Source organism: Dendrobates tinctorius, unplaced genomic scaffold, assembly GCF_039654945.1.
Source record: "Dendrobates tinctorius isolate UK_male_01 unplaced genomic scaffold, ASM3965494v1 ptg000241l, whole genome shotgun sequence".
Classification (NCBI taxonomy): Eukaryota; Metazoa; Chordata; class Amphibia; order Anura; family Dendrobatidae; genus Dendrobates; species Dendrobates tinctorius.
This window is the reverse complement of record NW_027361908.1, coordinates 28,853,916-28,872,002: the sequence shown is the minus strand read 5'-3', so window position 1 is coordinate 28,872,002 and position 18,087 is coordinate 28,853,916. Positions and strand designations below refer to the sequence as shown.

At 45.9% G+C, this 18,087-nt stretch overlaps 1 protein-coding gene across 1 annotated transcript in view; it reads left to right on the top strand.

The window, feature by feature from the left end:
• Positions 1–18,087, top strand: part of LOC141060686 (solute carrier family 23 member 1-like) — a 643,790-nt gene that overhangs the window by 197,265 nt on the left and 428,438 nt on the right. The window contains exon 7 of the mRNA XM_073557017.1: positions 8,960–9,077. Coding sequence (XP_073413118.1) covers positions 8,960–9,077 — 118 coding nt within the window. The remainder of the gene's footprint in view (positions 1–8,959; positions 9,078–18,087) is intronic.

The following is an 18,087-nucleotide window of genomic DNA, read 5'->3' as shown; positions in this document are numbered from 1 at the left end:
TGAAAAGTGGATGGAAATTGCTGACAAATTCTGGACAGTGTGCAATTTCCCCAACTGTTTGGGCGCGGTGGATGGAAAACACATATGGATCATCAAACCCAAAAGAACTGGATTGGAGTATTATAATTACAAAAAGTACTTTTCAACAGTACTCATGGCCATTGCGGATGATGGATGTATGTTTGTAGCAGTGGACATTGGAGCATTTGGCAGTGGTAATGACTCCCAAAAAACTCAGACATGGGCCGGAGGTTGTATGGCAACCAATTTAATTTCCCTATGCCACGGCCTCTTCCTCACACCGAAGCTCCGCCACCGCCCTTTGTAATGGTTGGGGATGAGGCTTTTCAAATGTGCGCAAACCTACTGAAACCCTACTCCAGCCGTGACTTGGACCACACCAAAAAAATCTTTAATTACAGGCTGACCAGGGCCAGAACTGTAGAGTGTGCTTTTGGGATTCTTGTCTCCAGATGGCGAATTCTCGGCACAGCCATTAATCTTAAACTTGAAACAGTGGATGAAGTGGTGAAGGCGTGTGTGGTTCTACATAATTTTGTGATGGCTAAAGAGCACCTGACCTTTGAACTCAATGATGCTGCTCCATTGCCTGAATTCACTCAGCACCCTCTCGGGTCATTCAATGAAGTTGGCCAAATGAGGGACCAATTTGCTGCCTACTTTTTCTCTGATGTAGGACGGGTGCACTGGCAAGATGAAATGGTGTAAAAATGTTTTTGTGTGTGTATGTTAATAAAAAACCTGTTTTGATACCTGTACCTAGTGCACTATCTCTTTTTACACTCCATTAAAATAAACAACTTCCCATGTATACCTGTGAATTAATGATGTTCTCACACCAAGGCAGGTAACTACACATACGAGTTAAACTGCAGCATCGCTAGTTTTCGTGAAATATATTGGTACGAAGTGACGCTGCAGGTTAAAAATCATATGTGTATTAACCTGCCCATGATTGATAAATAGTTATGATACTAGGCCTGGGTATTGGCCATAGGCCATCAGTTGATTGAACACACACTTAATAGGAGTATGTTGTTAATTACAAGGTATATCTATCATCCCCCTGGCCTAGTATAACAATAAGTGAAATGAGGATGGTAAAAACAGCTCATCCTCAAAACACTTAATGACACCTTGCAAAGTTGAAGGCGCATTGTGTCTACGGCACAGTGTGTGTAGGCGACGCAAAAAATATTAATCAAACTTTGTTATGGTAAACCAGAAATTCAAATTTATTTTTAAACAAAAAAATAATAAAAAAACTTTATTTTTTTCGGCGTTTGGTGGCAGATGGTTGCAAATTGCGGGTGTGCAGTGAAGATGAACAGCTTATAGTGGATGAAGGTGTTCTAGGGGAAGGTGCAACAAAACTTGTAGGTGAAGGGAGGTCAGTGATGGGAATGGAACTAGACACACTAGGAGGAGAGGACAGAGGATCAGCAATAGTGGTTCTAAGTGTTTTTTGTCTCCTTAAACTGGCCTGCCTGGACCTCCTTGAGCCCAATGCCCGCCTTGATTGTTGGCCCCACCTGGAACTTGTGGCAAATAAGGAATGTAGGTCCCCCATCTGCTGCTGTGGCTACTGTTGCTGCTGCTGTGCCTGCTGCTGCTGTGCCTGCTGCTGCTGTGGCTGCTGCTGATGCTCTGTAGTGGCCGTGGCAGTGCTTGTCCTTGCAGGAGGACTGGTGGCGGCAGTGATGGGCCATGTTTGCGGAGTGGTGGTGGCAGGGCTAGTACATGTAATAGTGCTGGCGGCAGGGCTGTTCCACATTTGAGGAGTGGTCACGGTGGCTGTGCTCCAAGCATGCATGGGGGTGGCGGTGGTGCTCCAGACAGGAGCAGCGCTTGCCATGGTGGTATTGGTGAAGTGACCAGCAGCACTCAGACTTGTGGTGGTGCCATGGTGGGTGTCCTGGCTTTCAATAGAGGTGTCCGTGCAGTGGTATGCAGCACAAGTCGGTAGTGAGGTGAAGCGAGTCAATGGTGGCACAGTTGGAAATGACACCACTGACTGCTGCCCGTACCGATTATGCTGCATAGCTTGCAAGAAAGCATTGTTGCAGGCCTGTAACACACTCAGCTGTTGCTCAAGACTAAGGTGTTCCGCCATGCCCTTTTCAATTTTACTAAAAAATGATGCGCTGGTCTGTTGAGGTCGGCCTCCAGACAGTCAAGGCGCTGTTCGACAGAGTGGAAGCGGTGTTCCATGTAGTTAAAACCACGTTCCATTAGTGAAAAACCACTTTCCACTCTGTCTGACAGCGACGTGAGGCTAGCATTAAAGGCCTTGCTCAAGTGCATAAACTCGGGCAAGACATTCCTGTCCAAGGCCCTCTGCCGCTGGCGGGTAGTGCCCGCATAGCCAGTGGCAGAGACCTGGGACAGGGAAACATCTGATTGACCAGCTTACTGGTCAGCAGCTGTCCGTGTTGCAGACGTGCAAGGTGCTTCCTGGCTGTCGGATGGCTGAGCCGGGTCCGAGGTTGTCCGATGAAGGACCGCTTCAGGGCCAGGTTGCAGGGTGCTGCTCCAGGTGCCGTTGAAGAAAGGAAAAACATTACTATCATGCATTTACCAGAAGCATCAGCTGTGGAACAGAAAAACAGATTAATAAAAATAAAAACCCAAAAATTATAATACTTACGCTCTGGTGGCAAGGACCGGTCTTAGGAACTGCAAAGCTTGATAGTGCCGGTATTTTGTTCTTGTCCTTGCCGCTGAACCACTGCGAACCTGCCCCTCAGCACGAACATCAGTGTTGAAGCGGTCCTTGATCGAGCGCCAACGTGTTCGGACTTTGTTCACTGTTGGAAAAACAAACAACATTTAACAATTGTGTATGATGCACGATATATGCTATGACTAAACCCAACAGTGCCATCACGAACAAGAGTCAATGCGGCACAATACAGCAATACAATACCCAAAGCAGTCACTATTGAGCCAGATAACACAGTTGGGTTTCCTGCTAGAATATATCTAGCACCAAACCCAACAGTGCCATCACGAACAAGAGTCAATGTGGCACAATACAGCAATACAATACCCAAAGCAGTCACTGTTAAGCCAGATGACACTGTTGGGTTTCCTGCTAGAATACATCTAGCACGAAACCCAACAGTGCCATCACGAACAAGAGTCAATGCGGCACAATACAGCAATGCAATACCCAAACCAGTCACTGTTGAGCCAGATGACACTGTTGGGTTTCCTGCTAGAATATATCTAGCACGAAACCCAACAGTGCCATCACGAACAAGAGTCAATGCGGCACAGTACAGCAATACAATACCCAAAGCAGTCACTGTTGAGCCAGATGACACTGTTGGGTTTCCTGCTAGAATATATCTAGCACAAAACCCAACAGTGCCATCACAAAAAAGAGTCAATGCAGCACAATAGAGCAATACAATACCAAAAGTAGTTACTGTTGAGCCAGATGACACTGTTGGGTTTCCTGCTAGAATATATCTAGCGCGAAACCCAACAGTGCCATCATGAACAAGAGTCAATGCGGCACTGTTATGAATGGGTCACCGAGGATAAAACGACTAAACAAGCTAAGTCACAGAAAACCAGAGAGGTTGGTAACTATGCAGATTGCAGATCCCTGATCCTAACCACAACAACTAGCAGCAGCCGTGGAACGTACCTAAGATGGTCCTAGATGCTTCATCACAGCCGGAGGACTAAATAAGCCTAAAGCAAGAAAAGGGGAAAACTAACTGCCCCAGAGCAGACCCCAAAGGAAAGACAGCCCCCTCACATGTATTGACGGTGAAACAAGATGAAAGCACAAACACAGGCAGGAAAATAGGCTGTGCAAATGATGGGGCCCAAACTAACTAGAAAGGATAGGGAAGGAAAGACACTGTCTGCAATTTGCCAAAAACGCTACAAAAATAATGTCCAACTCTTCTGATAGCAAAATTAACCCCGAAGTCACTAGACTTCTCCCACTATATCAGCACTCTGAAATATTCTGAGACAGAGCAAAAGAGGCCAATCTAATAAGGGACAAAAAAGCAAATTGGCAAATACAGATAAATCAGAGTGGAAAATCAGCACAGCCCCAGCCGGGGCTGGCTGACCACACAAAAAACTGAATAGACCAACAAAATCAAGTGAGAACATTAGCAGAAAAACTTAGCTTGAAATAACTGGAACAGAGCTGAAAACCAGGACCTGAAAAGCCAGAAGGAATCACCAGCACCATACTAGGGCATCGGCTGTCTTAAATCCAGTCTGAGATTCCTGAGGTCCAATCATCATCCTCATTATCAGGTGGCAGATCTCTACTGATTAAATCAGCCTCACTACCTCCAGTTACCACCAGAGGGAGCCTGGAAGGAGAACTCACAACTGGTGGACCGGAAAATGAACTCACAACACGGCACAATACAGCAATACAATACCCAAAGCAGTCACTGTTGAGCCAGTTGACACTGTTGGGTTTCCTGCTAGAATATATCTAGCACGAAACACAACAGTGACATCAAGGAAAATAGTCACTGCGGCATAACAGAGCAGGGAAATACTTACTAAACACCTTCTTGGAGGTTACAGTGGCGCTGTCCCAGCCATCCATCAATGCTGCGGCCACCTCATTCCATAGCCGATGGGTCACCACATTGTCCTTGTACAACCGGTCATGGCTGTCCCATAACGGGGCACGCTCCTGAACCAGGCGGATATGGTGCTCATTATCCAGTTTTGGATTGGAAGTCTGGGTCTGTGGTGAGTTGGGATTGTCAGTGTGTTCTTAGGGACGCTCCTGTTTTCTCCACCTCTCCTCAGTCTCATGATATTCCTGATTATCTAGCCGATTTTTCTAATGTATTTAGTGAGAGCAAGTCTGCGTCTTTGCCTCCTCATAGGAGTTATGACTGTGCAATTGAGTTGATGCCTGGGTGTAAATTTCCCAAGGGTCGGCTTTTCAACTTATCAGTACCCGAGCATGATGCTATGCGGTCCTATATTAAGGAGTCATTGGAGAAGGGTCATATTAGACCATCCTTGTCACCTTTAGGTGCTGGGTTTTTTTTTTTTGGCCAAGAAAGATGGTTCCTTAAGACCGTGTATTGATTATCGTTCCCTTAACAAGATGACTGTTAAATATCAGTACCCGTTACCTCTGATGTCTGATTTATTCTCCAGAGTTAAGAGTGCTTGCTGGTTTACTAAGCTTAACCTCAGGGGGCGTATAATCTTATTCGCAGCAAGCACGGGGATGAATGGAAGACGCGTTTAATACTCCGGAGGGACATTTTGAGTACCTGGTGATGCCTTTTGTGCTCACTAATGCCCCTTCTGTCTTCCAGTCCTTTATGAATGATATTTTCCGTGACTTTGTGGATAAGTTTTTGATCTTCTATCTGGATGATATTTTGATCTTTTCTAGTGATTGGGATTCTCATGTGGAACACGTCCGGACTGTGTTCCGGATTTTGAGGGAGAATTCCCTGTTTTTTAAGGGATCGAAATGCCTCTTTGGTGTACAGAGGATTTCATTTTTGGGATTTATCTTGTCTCCATCGACTATTGAAATGGACCCGGCCAAGGTACAGGCCATTTTTGATTGGGTTCAGTCTACTTCTTTGAAGGCCCTCCAGAAGTTTTTGGGTTTTGCCAATTTCTATCGTAAATGTATTGGTAATTTCTCTGGTATTGTCAAACCACTGACTGATCTGACCAAGAAGGGTACTGATGTGCTGAATTGGTCTACTGAGGCTGTCTCAGCATTTCAGGAGCTTAAGCGGAGATTTTCTTCAGCTCCAGCTTTACGGCAACCTGATGTCTCACTTCCATTTCAGGTGGAGGTAGATGCCTCTGAGATTGGTGCAGGAGCTGTTTTGTCCCAAAAAGACCATGTGACTTCTAAGATGAATACCTGTGCCTTCTTTTCTCGAAAGTTCTCCCCATCTGAACGCAACTATGATGTGGGGAATCTGGAATTTTTGGCCATGAAATGGGCATTTGAGGAGTGGAGACAATGGTTGGAGGAAGCTAGACATCAAGTTGTGGTCCTCACCGATCACAAAAATTTGATTTATCTGGAGTCGGCCAAACGCTTGAATCCTAGGCAGGCTAGATGGGCCTTGTTTTTCACGCGTTTTAATTTTGTGGTCTCTTTTCTTCCGGGCACTAAGAATGTTAAGGCAGATGCCCTTTCTAGGAGTTTCTTTGCCAATTCTCTTAATGTGACTGAGCCTACTACCATCCTAGGTGAGGGGGTAGTTCTTTCTGCCATTTCGCCCGATTTGAGACGCGCCCTGGAGGAATTTCAGGAGGATAAACCTGAGCGTTGCCCTATGGGAAAATTGTATGTTCCTGACCAGTGGAGGAAGAGAGTGATGTCTGAAATTCATTGCTCCGCATTGACTGGTCATCCAGGTATTTTTGGTACCAGAGTCGGTCTTTTTGGTGGCCTGCCTTATCTTGTGACGTTAGGAATTTTGTACAGTCCTGTGGGACTTGTTCTCGGTCTAAACCCTGTTCTCGTTCTAGTGGGTTGCTGATGCCCCTGCCGGTGCCCAAGAGGCCATGGACTCATATCTCAATGGATTTTATTTCTGATCTTCCTGTCTCTCCGAGAATGACTGTTATCTGCGTGATTTGTGATAGATTTTCGAAGATGGTCCATCTTGTACCACTCCCAAAGTTGCCATCTTCCGCTGATGTTGGTGCCCTTGTTTTTACAACAGGTGGTTCGGTTACATAGGATTCCTGAGAACATTGTGTCCGACAGAGGAGTCCAGTTTGTTTACAGATTCTGGAAAGCCTTTTGTTCCAATCTGGGAATTCAGTTATCCTCCTCCGCGTTTCATCCCCAGACCAATGGACAGACTGAGAGGACAAACAAGACCTTGGAGTCTTATTTAAGATGTTTTATATCTGCTGATCAGGATGATTGGGTCTCATTTTTGCCCTTGGCCGAATTCGCACTGCACAATGCTAGTTCTGCCACTTTGATGTCACCCTTTTTCTGTAATTTTGGGTTTCATCCTCGATTCTCTTCAGGGCAAGTGGAATCTTCGTCTTGCCCAGGTTTGGACACTGTGGTTGAGAGAATGCAGCAGATATGGGACCAAGTGGTGGATAAGTTGTCACTCTCAGGGAAAGGCTCAGCGATTTTCCAACCGGCATTGGACCATTGGTCCCCGGTTTAAAGTGGGTGATATGGTTTGGTTGTCTTCTAAGAATATTCCTATGAAGGTTGCATCTCCAAAATTTAAGCCAAGATTTATTGGACCTTATAAGATTTGCCAATGCGCACGTATGCGCACCCATGTTAAATATAGGTAAAAAAATGCATGGGCACGTATGCGCAAAAACGCAGCGCAAAAAAACGCAAATGTGAAACCAGCCTAAGCCCTGTATATCTCTAGAGCTAGGACCAGAATAGACAAGGGGGATGAGCACTGATCAGTCCCCACTGTACATTAAGAGAAGGATGGAGACAAACAAGGGGGAAACAACTTATCTTGAGCAGACTCAGAGAGGTAATATCAAACGTCCTCCAACAGCACTAGAGAGGAAGCAAGCTGACTGCTATAGCTCCAAGCCTTCACAAGGGAAAATGTGAATATTACTGATGACTCCCTGAAGCAGACTGGGAGTCTATAAACACCCAGGTCCATGTGTGTCAATTAGAGCCAGAGGGAGGCTCCCACTGGGTCCAAAAGTCAGACGGATTAAGAAGGCATCTGCAATGTCAAACACATAGACCTTCTGCAGACAGATGCAGAGTGACTATCTGTAGCCACTCCAGTGACAGTTTGTGTGAGAATAGGACAAGAGAAGAACAGATAAAGAGGTCTTGTTAGAGCAGTAGATTATGTGTGAATTAAGATCAAAGATGGATCTCAGGTCAGGTTATGGAAAACCCTGTAAGTCACTCTTAGTGATTTCAACTGAATTGTCTAGTCAATAGGTAGCCAGTGAAGGCACTAGCAGTGGTTATAGATATTATAGAACAGGTAGGTTAACTGTGATGTTGCAGTAGTTTAAGTGGGAAATGATGAGGGCATGTAGTAGCATTTCTGTTAACTCAAAGTGGAAGAAAGAGTGAATTTGAGAAATGTTTTTGAATTGGAGGTGGTAAGGCTGGAAGGTACATTTTGAATGACAGAGTCGAAGATTACCTAAAAGATGTGGACCTGTGATGAGGAGATGAGTGTGATGGTTAGAAATAGGTTGAAGATATGTTAAGGTTAAAAAAAATCAATGTTAAGATTCAATGTTAACAAAAAGGTTTGATGAAGCTGGAATGAAGTGCACACCTGTTGTGGTGAGATTTAGACAATATGATCGAAAACTTTCATTTGTAATGCTGGGGAGAAAGATAATGCAATGAACCACTGAGCAGTATATTTAAGGCAAAAGACAGACAGCTCTTTCACTATCTGAGAGACAAGACAAGATGCAAAAAAATGTATTTTATTAATTTTAACATCAGTCTGGATGAAGATGAGTAAAGCTGCCTAAATTACCTCTGTAGCAAAACTGAAGTTCTTGTAGCAAGTGGCATATGTCGTCCATGAGCAACATAAACTGGCACAATGGTTGATAATAACATGCAGTACACTATTTAGGCATTCATTGGATGAATAGGACCCTATTGATATGTCTGGCATATGTTCCCTGTTCAATGTGAATATATCCTAACTTGCAACCATTTTATTAGCTAATTTTGTACACTCAATTGCATTACTACTTCATGGTTTCCTGCGTCGTCACTCTCCTCTCTACATTTTACAATCAATTCCTGCTTTCATAGTGTTTAAAGGCAGAAATCTTTCAAAAGGTTTTAAAGAAGTTTTTTAAATATTTGGAAAAAAATGTTTTTATTTTTAATTATTTGAAAATTTAGACAAGAGTACGTTGAAAATAAAAGCTCGTTATAGTTATTTGCCTATTATTTATTCTTTTGCAGAACTGTTGTCTTAATTGTACTATTTTCACAATATTTGAGACAGATAGAGGTGCCATTCATATCATATAGCAAAGGAAAATGGAAAATCAGCAAGTATCCTGTTTTCAAGTTATTTCCAGTAAGTTATACATGAACATAATTGAATTCCTCATATGCCTTCTCATTTTACACTGTGTGCACAATTATTAGGCAATTTAAATTTTTAAAGATTATTTTGTTATTGCAAACTACACAGCTGTCTGTCTTTCCAAAAGGTTAATCAATCGGAAATCTGAATATTTAAGAAAGGAAAAGTGAGGTTTTGTACTTCTTGGGAGAATACGTGTACATACTGTAATTATTGGGCAAAATTTAGTGTGAAAATTTTCATGCAACTAGATGGAAAACGTAAATGTTTCCATCTCCATTTAAATATCATTCTCACTTAAAACAGATGAAAATAACCAAACATCTCAAAATGTACAAAAATATTTTTCTGACTTTCAAAAACAAATATCAGTGACCAATGTAGCCACCTTCTTTTCAATAACATCCATAATCCTACCATCCATGGAGTCTGTCAGTTTCTTAATCTGTTGACAATCAAGTTTATTGAGCAACACCAACCACAGTCTCCAAGACATTGCTCAGAGAGGTGTACTATTTTCTTCACCTTAAATTTTCCATTGAAAAAGGGTCCACAAGTTCTCAATAAGGTTTAGGTCAGGTGAGGAAGGAGCCAGGTCATTATTCTTTCGTCTTTAAGGCCTTTACTGGCTAGTCAAGCAGTGTATTCCCATGCAGGCGATGGAGAATTTTCCTACATAAAAATCATGACTTTCTTGAAAGATGACTATACACTAGAGATGAGTGACTTTGCCTTTTTTTCGGGTCGAGCCGTGTTTCATGAAACCCGACTTTCTCAAAAGTCAGGTCGAACGAAATCGGCCAATTATTGTGAAAAGTCAAAGGCCGACTGAAACACGAAACCCAATGCAAGTCAATGGTGAAGCAAAGTCGGCAGGGAGTGGAGGACATTAAACACAACTACAGTGCCCATTTGAATGGCAAAAACATCAATTTTTATTACTGAAGCTTGTCAACCTTAATTTACTTCATAATAATAGTTACGCACTGAAAACTGGGGGTTATTTGGCTAAAGTTGTGGGGGGTATGGCTGGCTCCAGGTTTTCATGTGCCCTGGGCCAAAGAGCGCCCCTTTAAGACATACCACAACTCATGATGCTCCGATACGTCAGAGAAGTAGCGGTATAGTACAATAAAAAATACTTCACTTTTTACATCTCATGACTGATATCCATTTTAAATTCTCCAATAGCTCCAAAAACGGACAGTATATTACACCATACAGTATTATGGCCACCGCATAGTGCGCTATTCAGAGTAATGAGGCCCATATATTTCTCCATACAGAATCATTGGTCCCATATAATGTTTGAAACAGTATATGATGAGCTCCACATAATGCTACAGTATATGTTGGTCCCCATGGATGAAGCTCAACTGTTTTATGGGCCCAAATAATGCTCCATTTATAATGGGCCCCATTTCTAATGCTCTAGTGTATAATGGGTCCTGTAAATGCTGCTCCAGTGTCTGATGTCCACCTTTGGAATGCTCCAGTGTATGGTGGGACCCATATATCATTCTCCAGAGTATAGTGCTCCCCAAAAATTGCTGTACCAACATTGAAAACAATTAAGTAAGTCTCCTCGCTAGGGAATCCCTGTACTAGTCTGGACTCCTTGTCATCCCCATCTTCAATCTCACTGCACTTGGCTGTTTAGGCAGAGGGCGTAAAGACGTGATGTCATTGTGCTCTCTGATCACAAAATCATTGTCAAGAAACGCGGAAGACTTCATGGCGGTGGAGCAGGGAGAGGTAAGTATTTCAACTTTGCAAGTGCTGTGATCCTGAGCAAGCAAGGGGGGCCCACTCGTTGGCAACAGCACTGGCACAGGGCCCCTCATAGTATGGCGGTGTGTGGCGGTGAGTCTGACGGCGGGTGGGTGGGCCCTCCACCGGCAGACACTTTTGCGTACTATGAGGGGACCTGTGCCAGTGCCGTCGCCCATGAGTATGCCCCCCCCACCTGCTCAAGGAACCTGCACTTTCATCTGCACCTTCCTCTTTGTCACCGTGTAAGGTGGTATAGTATACGGGAAGGGGAACCTGAGTTTCCTCAGTGTCAGATTCTGGCTGTGTAGAGTGTGAGGGGAATGTAGTTGTCTGGGTCAATGTACCAGCAGAATCATCTAGCAGTGGCTGGGCATCAGTGTACTTGTGGCGCCCCCAGGAGTACTGTCGCCACAGTGGCATTACCTTCCTCCTAGGGGGTGTGATGTCATGCTTGGGAGCAACGAAGGATCTCTCTAGCAGTTAAACCAACACACAACACATTTCCCACTCCAGGCCAGCAGGGAGACCTCTGAACCTGACTGCTGAGGAGCTGCTCTCTGTGGTCGGGAGGAAGTACGCTAGGGCAGTCTGTGAAGGGAAGGGGAAGTGTGTGGACGTGAGAAGGGGAGATGGAGGATGAGCAGAGTTAAGGCTCACTCCTAGCTGGTGCCCATGGTCCGGATTATGGTCTCCGAGTTTGTAGGGACACTGACGTTCCTGCAGCAGAAACCGGAGGCAGTAGCAGCTGTAAATGCCCTGTACCCAACTAAGGCTCGGAGGACACAGCAGCGACGTGTGGGAGCCAGAAGAAAAAGGTTACGGCTGCCTGCCATACGAGAAAGTTCCAAAAGAGAGTCAACAGGGGGAACTTCATCGAACTCTGCACTGCGAGTACCTCAGATAAGCGCTAGAACGGAGGCCACACTACCTATCTGCAGAGAGAGAATTCCAAATTGGCTTCCAGGCTGACTAACTCCTTCTCCATCTGTACTCTGGGTCCTGGACGGCACTTACCAAGTACACGTAAAGGAACTGCATGACTGTGTCTGTCATCTTTCTCCTGTGCCTGGTGCACGGCTCTGCTACAACCTGCACTGCAGACCATCTACCAACTCTTTCATATGCCCTGCGACTAAGGCTCTACCTGTGCAGGGCTTCTACATCTTAGCTGCACCACAACATCTGTCCCAGAGAAGCGACACTGCAGCGCTGGTCAATCTAATCAGAAACCACAGGTGGCGTCATGTATCATTCACCTATAAACGTAATTCACCCCTTTGCATGGATGCCCAGGGCCACGGAACGGGTCACCACCACCGTGACACATCCCTGTGAGACATCGGCCCGGTACCGATAAACCCCACTGCCCTGGCTGGCCACCCACACTCCATGTCAGATTCATCTTGGACTGGGGAATTCACGATTTGACTTGTTAACCCAGGCATGGTATGATAGAAAGAGCTTCCTTGGACTAATGTGAAGTGTGGCCTGCTGCATCATTGACTTTTGGTGGGGGTGAAGGACACAAGGAAAGCGGTTCTTCCTGACCAGGAGCCAGCACTTGACGACTCAGTGCTTGCATTTTTTGAAAGTTCAGAAGAGGAGGGCATATTTGCTGGAGTCTGTTTCGGTAATGTAAGCCAAAACCAGTTCCTCATGCTCCGGCTTTAAAAGCATTTAACCTACTCCCAGAAAAGGTAGCCTTCCAGGCATTCCGGAACCAGACCATGACGCAGGCTCAACACCTCCTGCCTTAGCTGCTATTGTGCTTTTGCCACTACCAGCAGATGCACCACCACCATCACCATCAGCACCAGCTGGCCCCCCCACGCCCACGTCCGCGGCCTCTTCAACCAAACTTCAAAATTTTGCAGAAAATAGACCCAAAATAACATCAGATATATGGTACTGTATCAGAAGTGTACACCAGTAAATGTATTTGAAGCGTACACCAGTATACACTTGTGGTGGTATTTTTAAATCTTCATATATATTTCTGTCTCAGTAAGACAGTCCAGACTCTCCGCAATAGGAAATGAGATTCATACAATTACTGACATAAAGTCTAGTGATTGCAGAAATCTAGGAATTACTAATCACGGGAAAAACTTCCATCACAATTCTCAGAGGTGATGCTGACCCTCAATTAATTAGTGTGTGGAGACAGCGAAAACATTTCTTTGTGAAGAAAGTGTTGCTGTATCGCAGTACCATTGATCCCATCACCGTTACTCATCTCCATCAAATTTTGATCACAGTGAGAGATGTAAACATGGTGCTCACTGCCTATCATGATCTGTCACGTAACTTTGGAGTGCAAAAGGCAGAAGCCACAGGCCGTAGGCGATTCTATTGGATTGGCATGAGAGGGCACATTTAAAAATGTGCGCCGGAATGTCACACGTCTGTGAGTAGGAAAACTATGAAAGCTGATGATAAACCACCACTGCATCTCTTTGTGAGTCGACGTCCATAAGAAATGGATGCCATTGATCATCTGAAGCTAGAGTCCGGCCAGCGGGACAGGGCATAGCTACGTCTTAACCATCATCTTCTATCAGTTCACCAAATTTGTAGTGGCAGTCCCAGTGAAGGATTTGACAGCCCAGACTACACAGCGGAGGAGCAGGGAGAGTTAAACATTGCAAATGCTGGCGCCCTGCCCAAGCAAGGGGGGCACACTCGTGGGTGTCGGTACTGGCACTGGGCCCCTCATAGTATGCCGGTGTGTCTGACGGCGGGTGTGCACCCCCACCATCAGAGACACTGGATTGCACTATGAGGGACCCTGTGCCAGTGCCCGCGCCCAAGAGTCGGCCCATCCACCTGTCCAGGGCAACGTCACTCGCACGGTTGCGTGTGCTAGGTGGTGACCCCGGCCATGGGGGGTGAGGCAGCCCAGTTAGGGAGGTTTACAAAATGGCATATGTTGATGTTGGACATTCAGCTGCTGGTAAAGGCAAAATTGGTCAAGTCCGAGGAAGCGGAAGACCAAAGCAAGCCATTTTTCTGGCAACCTATGAGCCATCAGGGGAAGGTGGGGCAAAATCCTTGGAAACCCATGCATGGTTCATTTTAATGAAGGTTATATCATCCACATTTTGGGTCGACAGACCGGTCCTTTTTTCTGTCAGGATTGATCCAGCAGCACTGAAGACTCTTTCGGATAGCACACTTGCAGCTGGGCAAGCGAGCTCCTGTAAGGCATATTGTGCCAATTCAGGCCAGGTGTCCAGTTTAGTGGCCCAATAGTTAAATGGGATTGACCTGTGAGAGAGAACATCGATATGGGACGAGAAGTAGTTTGTAACCATAGTTGACAAGTGCTGTCTCCTGTCACTTTCAATCGATTCAGTATTACCAGTCGTGTGAGCGGGACTTGAAAAATCAGTCCACAAAATGGTCATGAAACCCCTGTATCCAATGCCACTTCTGATGTGTGCACCACAAACACCTATTCCAAGTTGCCCCCGGCCCCTACGGCTCGTGTGAGAACCATCACTGCTGCTGTGTGCTGGGAATGCCTCAACCAACCGATTTACCAGAGTTGCTTGTTTGTTAGCCAATATTAGGTCAAGGTTCTCCTGTGGCATTATGATTTGGAATTTGCCTTTATAGCATGGATCCAGGATGCTGGCCAACCAGTAGTTGTCATCGTTCATCATTTTGACAATGCGGGGGTCCCTTTTTAGGATCTGCAAGGCATAATCTGACATGTGGGCCAATGTTCCCGGTGTCAATGATGCACTGCGACTGCTGGGTGGAGGAGCACTTTATGGCAAATGCACATCCCTCCAGTCATGCACAAACCCAGTACCAGACTTTGCCACGCCAACATTTTCTCTAGCCCCACGAGAAGCATCCTCCTCCCCTAAATAATCATCCCCATCATCATCCTCCTCCTCCTCTTCCTCTTCTTCCTCCACCTCGTCCAGGACAGGTCCCGGAGCAGAGAATGGCTGACTGTCATCAATGCTTCCCTCCTCCTCTTCCTCATCATCCTCGGCTGCAGACGCCTGCTCCTTAATGTGCGTCAAAGTTTGCATGAGCAGATGCATAAGGTCTCTTTCACACTTCATTTTTTTACAATCAGTCACAATCCGCCAGGTTTTGAAAAAAACGGATCCGCAATTTTTTTTTGAGGATCCGTTTTTTTCCCCATTGACTTCCATTATTGGTGGATTGTGACGGATTGCCGTCCGTTGCATCCGTTTTTTTTGCGGATCCGCCAAAAGTTGCTGTCTGTCACCATCCTCAAAGATTTCAAATTCTCTCTCTATCTCTCTCTCTCTCTCCTTCCCGGCCAGCGGTTCCTTTAAATTTCCTCATTTTCAGGATCCGTCTAAAAACGGATCCTGTGCCATCCGTTCACATCAGTTGAGAACGGATCCGCTTGTCTGCCTTTTTGGCGGATTTTAACTGATGCAAATAACTGAAGTGTGAAAGAGGCCTAAGTGGGATGCTCATGCTTATGATGGCGTCGTCTGCGCTTACCAGCCGTGTGCATTCCTCAAAACACTGAAGGACTTTACAGAGGTCTTTCAGCTTCGACCACTGCACACCTGACAACTCCATGTCTGCCCTCAAAGTGCCTGCCCCTGTATCCTCCCACAAATGCATTACGGCCTGCCTCTGTTCGCACAGCCGCTCAACCATGTGCAGGGTGGAGTTCCACCTTGTTGCAATGTCGATAATTAGGTGGTGCTTGGGAAGGTGGAGCAATCGCTGCAGCTTCTGCATACGACTGGAGTGTACCGGCGACCGGTGGATGTGCGAACACAGTCTTCGTACCTTATTGAGCAGGCTTGTTAACTCCGGATAATTATTGAGGAAGCACTGCACCACCAGGTTCAAGGTGTGAGCCAAGCAAGGTATGTGTCTGAGTTTTGAAAGGGCTATGGCTGCCACAAAATTCCATCCGTTATCACTAACTACCTTGAGTGCCTCAAGATGTAGACTGCCCAGCCATGACTCAGTTTGTCGCTGAAAGTAGTCATTTTATATCACTCCTGGGTGAGCTGATGCAGTCCTGGAGCTGATCTGTATATTGTCTTCACTGGAATAAATTTGAAAATCGATTTTGTGTGGAGCTGGATATTTTTCCTCTTTTTTCTTTGTCGCTGAAAGTAGTTGGCCAGTAGCTCCGCGGTGTGTCTGTCGCCCAAACACATCATCTTCAACACAGCCTGCTGACGCTTTCCAGTAGCTGATCAATAGTGGGACACCTCGTGTGCAACACTGGCAGCTGCGTATGGAGTGCTCATGCGACTGCGCTCTGTGGATGAGCATTCGCTTCTGGAGGAGGAGGAGGGTCGAACGCCTGCAGCCAACTGTTTCCTATACCGTGGGCTAGGCAGCACTGTCCCTCCACCACTGTCCCCTGTGGACCCTGCATCCACCACATTAACGCAGTGCACAGTGATGGACATGTAACGGCCCTGGCCATGCCCACTGGACCATGCATCAGATGTGAGGTGCACCTTTCCACTCACTGATTGCTTGAGTGCATGGACAATGCGGTCTTTCACATGAAGGTGGAGGGTTGGGATGGCTTTGCGAGAAAAGAAGTGGCGACTGGGTAGGTCATAGCGTGGTACTGCGTAGGCCATGAGTTCGTGGAAAGCTGCGCTTTCAACCAACCGGTAGGGCATCATCTCTAACGAGATTAGTTTTGCAATGTGGGCGTTCAAACCCAGTATACGCGGATGAGAGGATGAGTACTTTCTTGTCCTACTCATAGTCTCTGGTAGGGTGAGCTAGACTTGAGAGCTGCATATGATGTAACTAGCGGTGGACATGGCGGACTGAGAGAGGGTTGATGATGGTGATTGAGTTGGTGTTCTTTCTGATGGCCTAGATTCAGTGTTTCGTAGCAATAACATTGTGATTCCCTGACTGCTTTGGCCTTGCGACGACACCTCAACATTTGCTGTCGGTGGTGTGCTAACCGGTGGGCTTACAGTGGGGGAAACAATGTAGCGTTGCTGACTACCTTCTTTGGGAGCAGTTGCACATGTGGTACGTGAGGTTTGGTAGTCCGTCCACGCTTGCAAGTGCATGGTGGTTAAATGTCTAAGCATGCAACTGGTATTCAAATTTCTCAGATTTTTCCCTCGACTAAAGGTCTTTGCGCACTTCTTACAGATAAACTTTGCCTGATTATTAGGATTTTGTTCAAAAAAGTGCCACACTGCACTCTTCCTACTATGGAAGACATTTTGAGGCCTTGCACGCTGTGCTATTTTAACCGTCTGGCCAAGCTGTCCTGCAACTCTTTTGCTTTTTGTAACCCGTTTTTGGACTGCTCGTGGCCTGCCAGATAACAGCTTTAACGATGTCGATGCCTGCTGCGCATGCTCCCCCTCCTCTTCTGAGCTACTGCCAGTGGCACCCTCTATCCCCAATGGATGCCAATCTGGGTCAACAACTGGGTCATCCATCACCTCCTCTTCATGTCATGTGCACCTTGCTCTGTGTCACCGTGTATGGTGGTATAGTATGCGGGAAGGGGCACCTGAGTTTCATCAGGGTCAGATTCTGGCTCAGTACACTGCGGGGACAATGTAGTGCTCTGAGTGAATGTAGCAGCAGAAAAATCTAGCAGTGGCTGTGCATCAGTGCACTCCATGTCAGATTCATCTTGGACTGGGGAATTCACGATTTGACTTGATAACCCAGGCATGGTATGAGAAAAGAGCTCCATGGAGTAATCTGTAGTGTGGCCTGCCGCATCCTTCACTTTTGGTAGGGGTGAAGGACACAAGGAAAGGTGTTGTTCCTGACCAGAAGCCTCCACTGACGACGCAGTGCTTTTATTTTTTGAAAGTTCAGAAGAGGAGGCGATAGAGCTGGAGGCTGTGTCAGCAATGTAAGCCAAAACTTGCTCCTGAAGCTCCGGCTTTAAAAGCGGTTTACCTACTCCCAGAAAAGGGAGCCTACAAGGCCTTGTGGAGCCAGACAATGATGAAGGCTCACCACCTCCTGCCTTAGGTGCTATTGTGCTTTTGCCACTACCAGCAGAAGCACCACCACCAACACCACGATCAGGACCAGCTGGCAACCCCCGCCCACTTCCTCGGCATCTTCCACCATACTTCTTCATTTTTTTTAAAAAGGTACCAAAAATAACAACAGCTATATGGTACTGTAAAACAAGGTAGAGGGTGTATATAGTATTGGTGAGAATTTGAAGCTCACTGTAGATTGGAGGACGCTGAACTATTGTCTC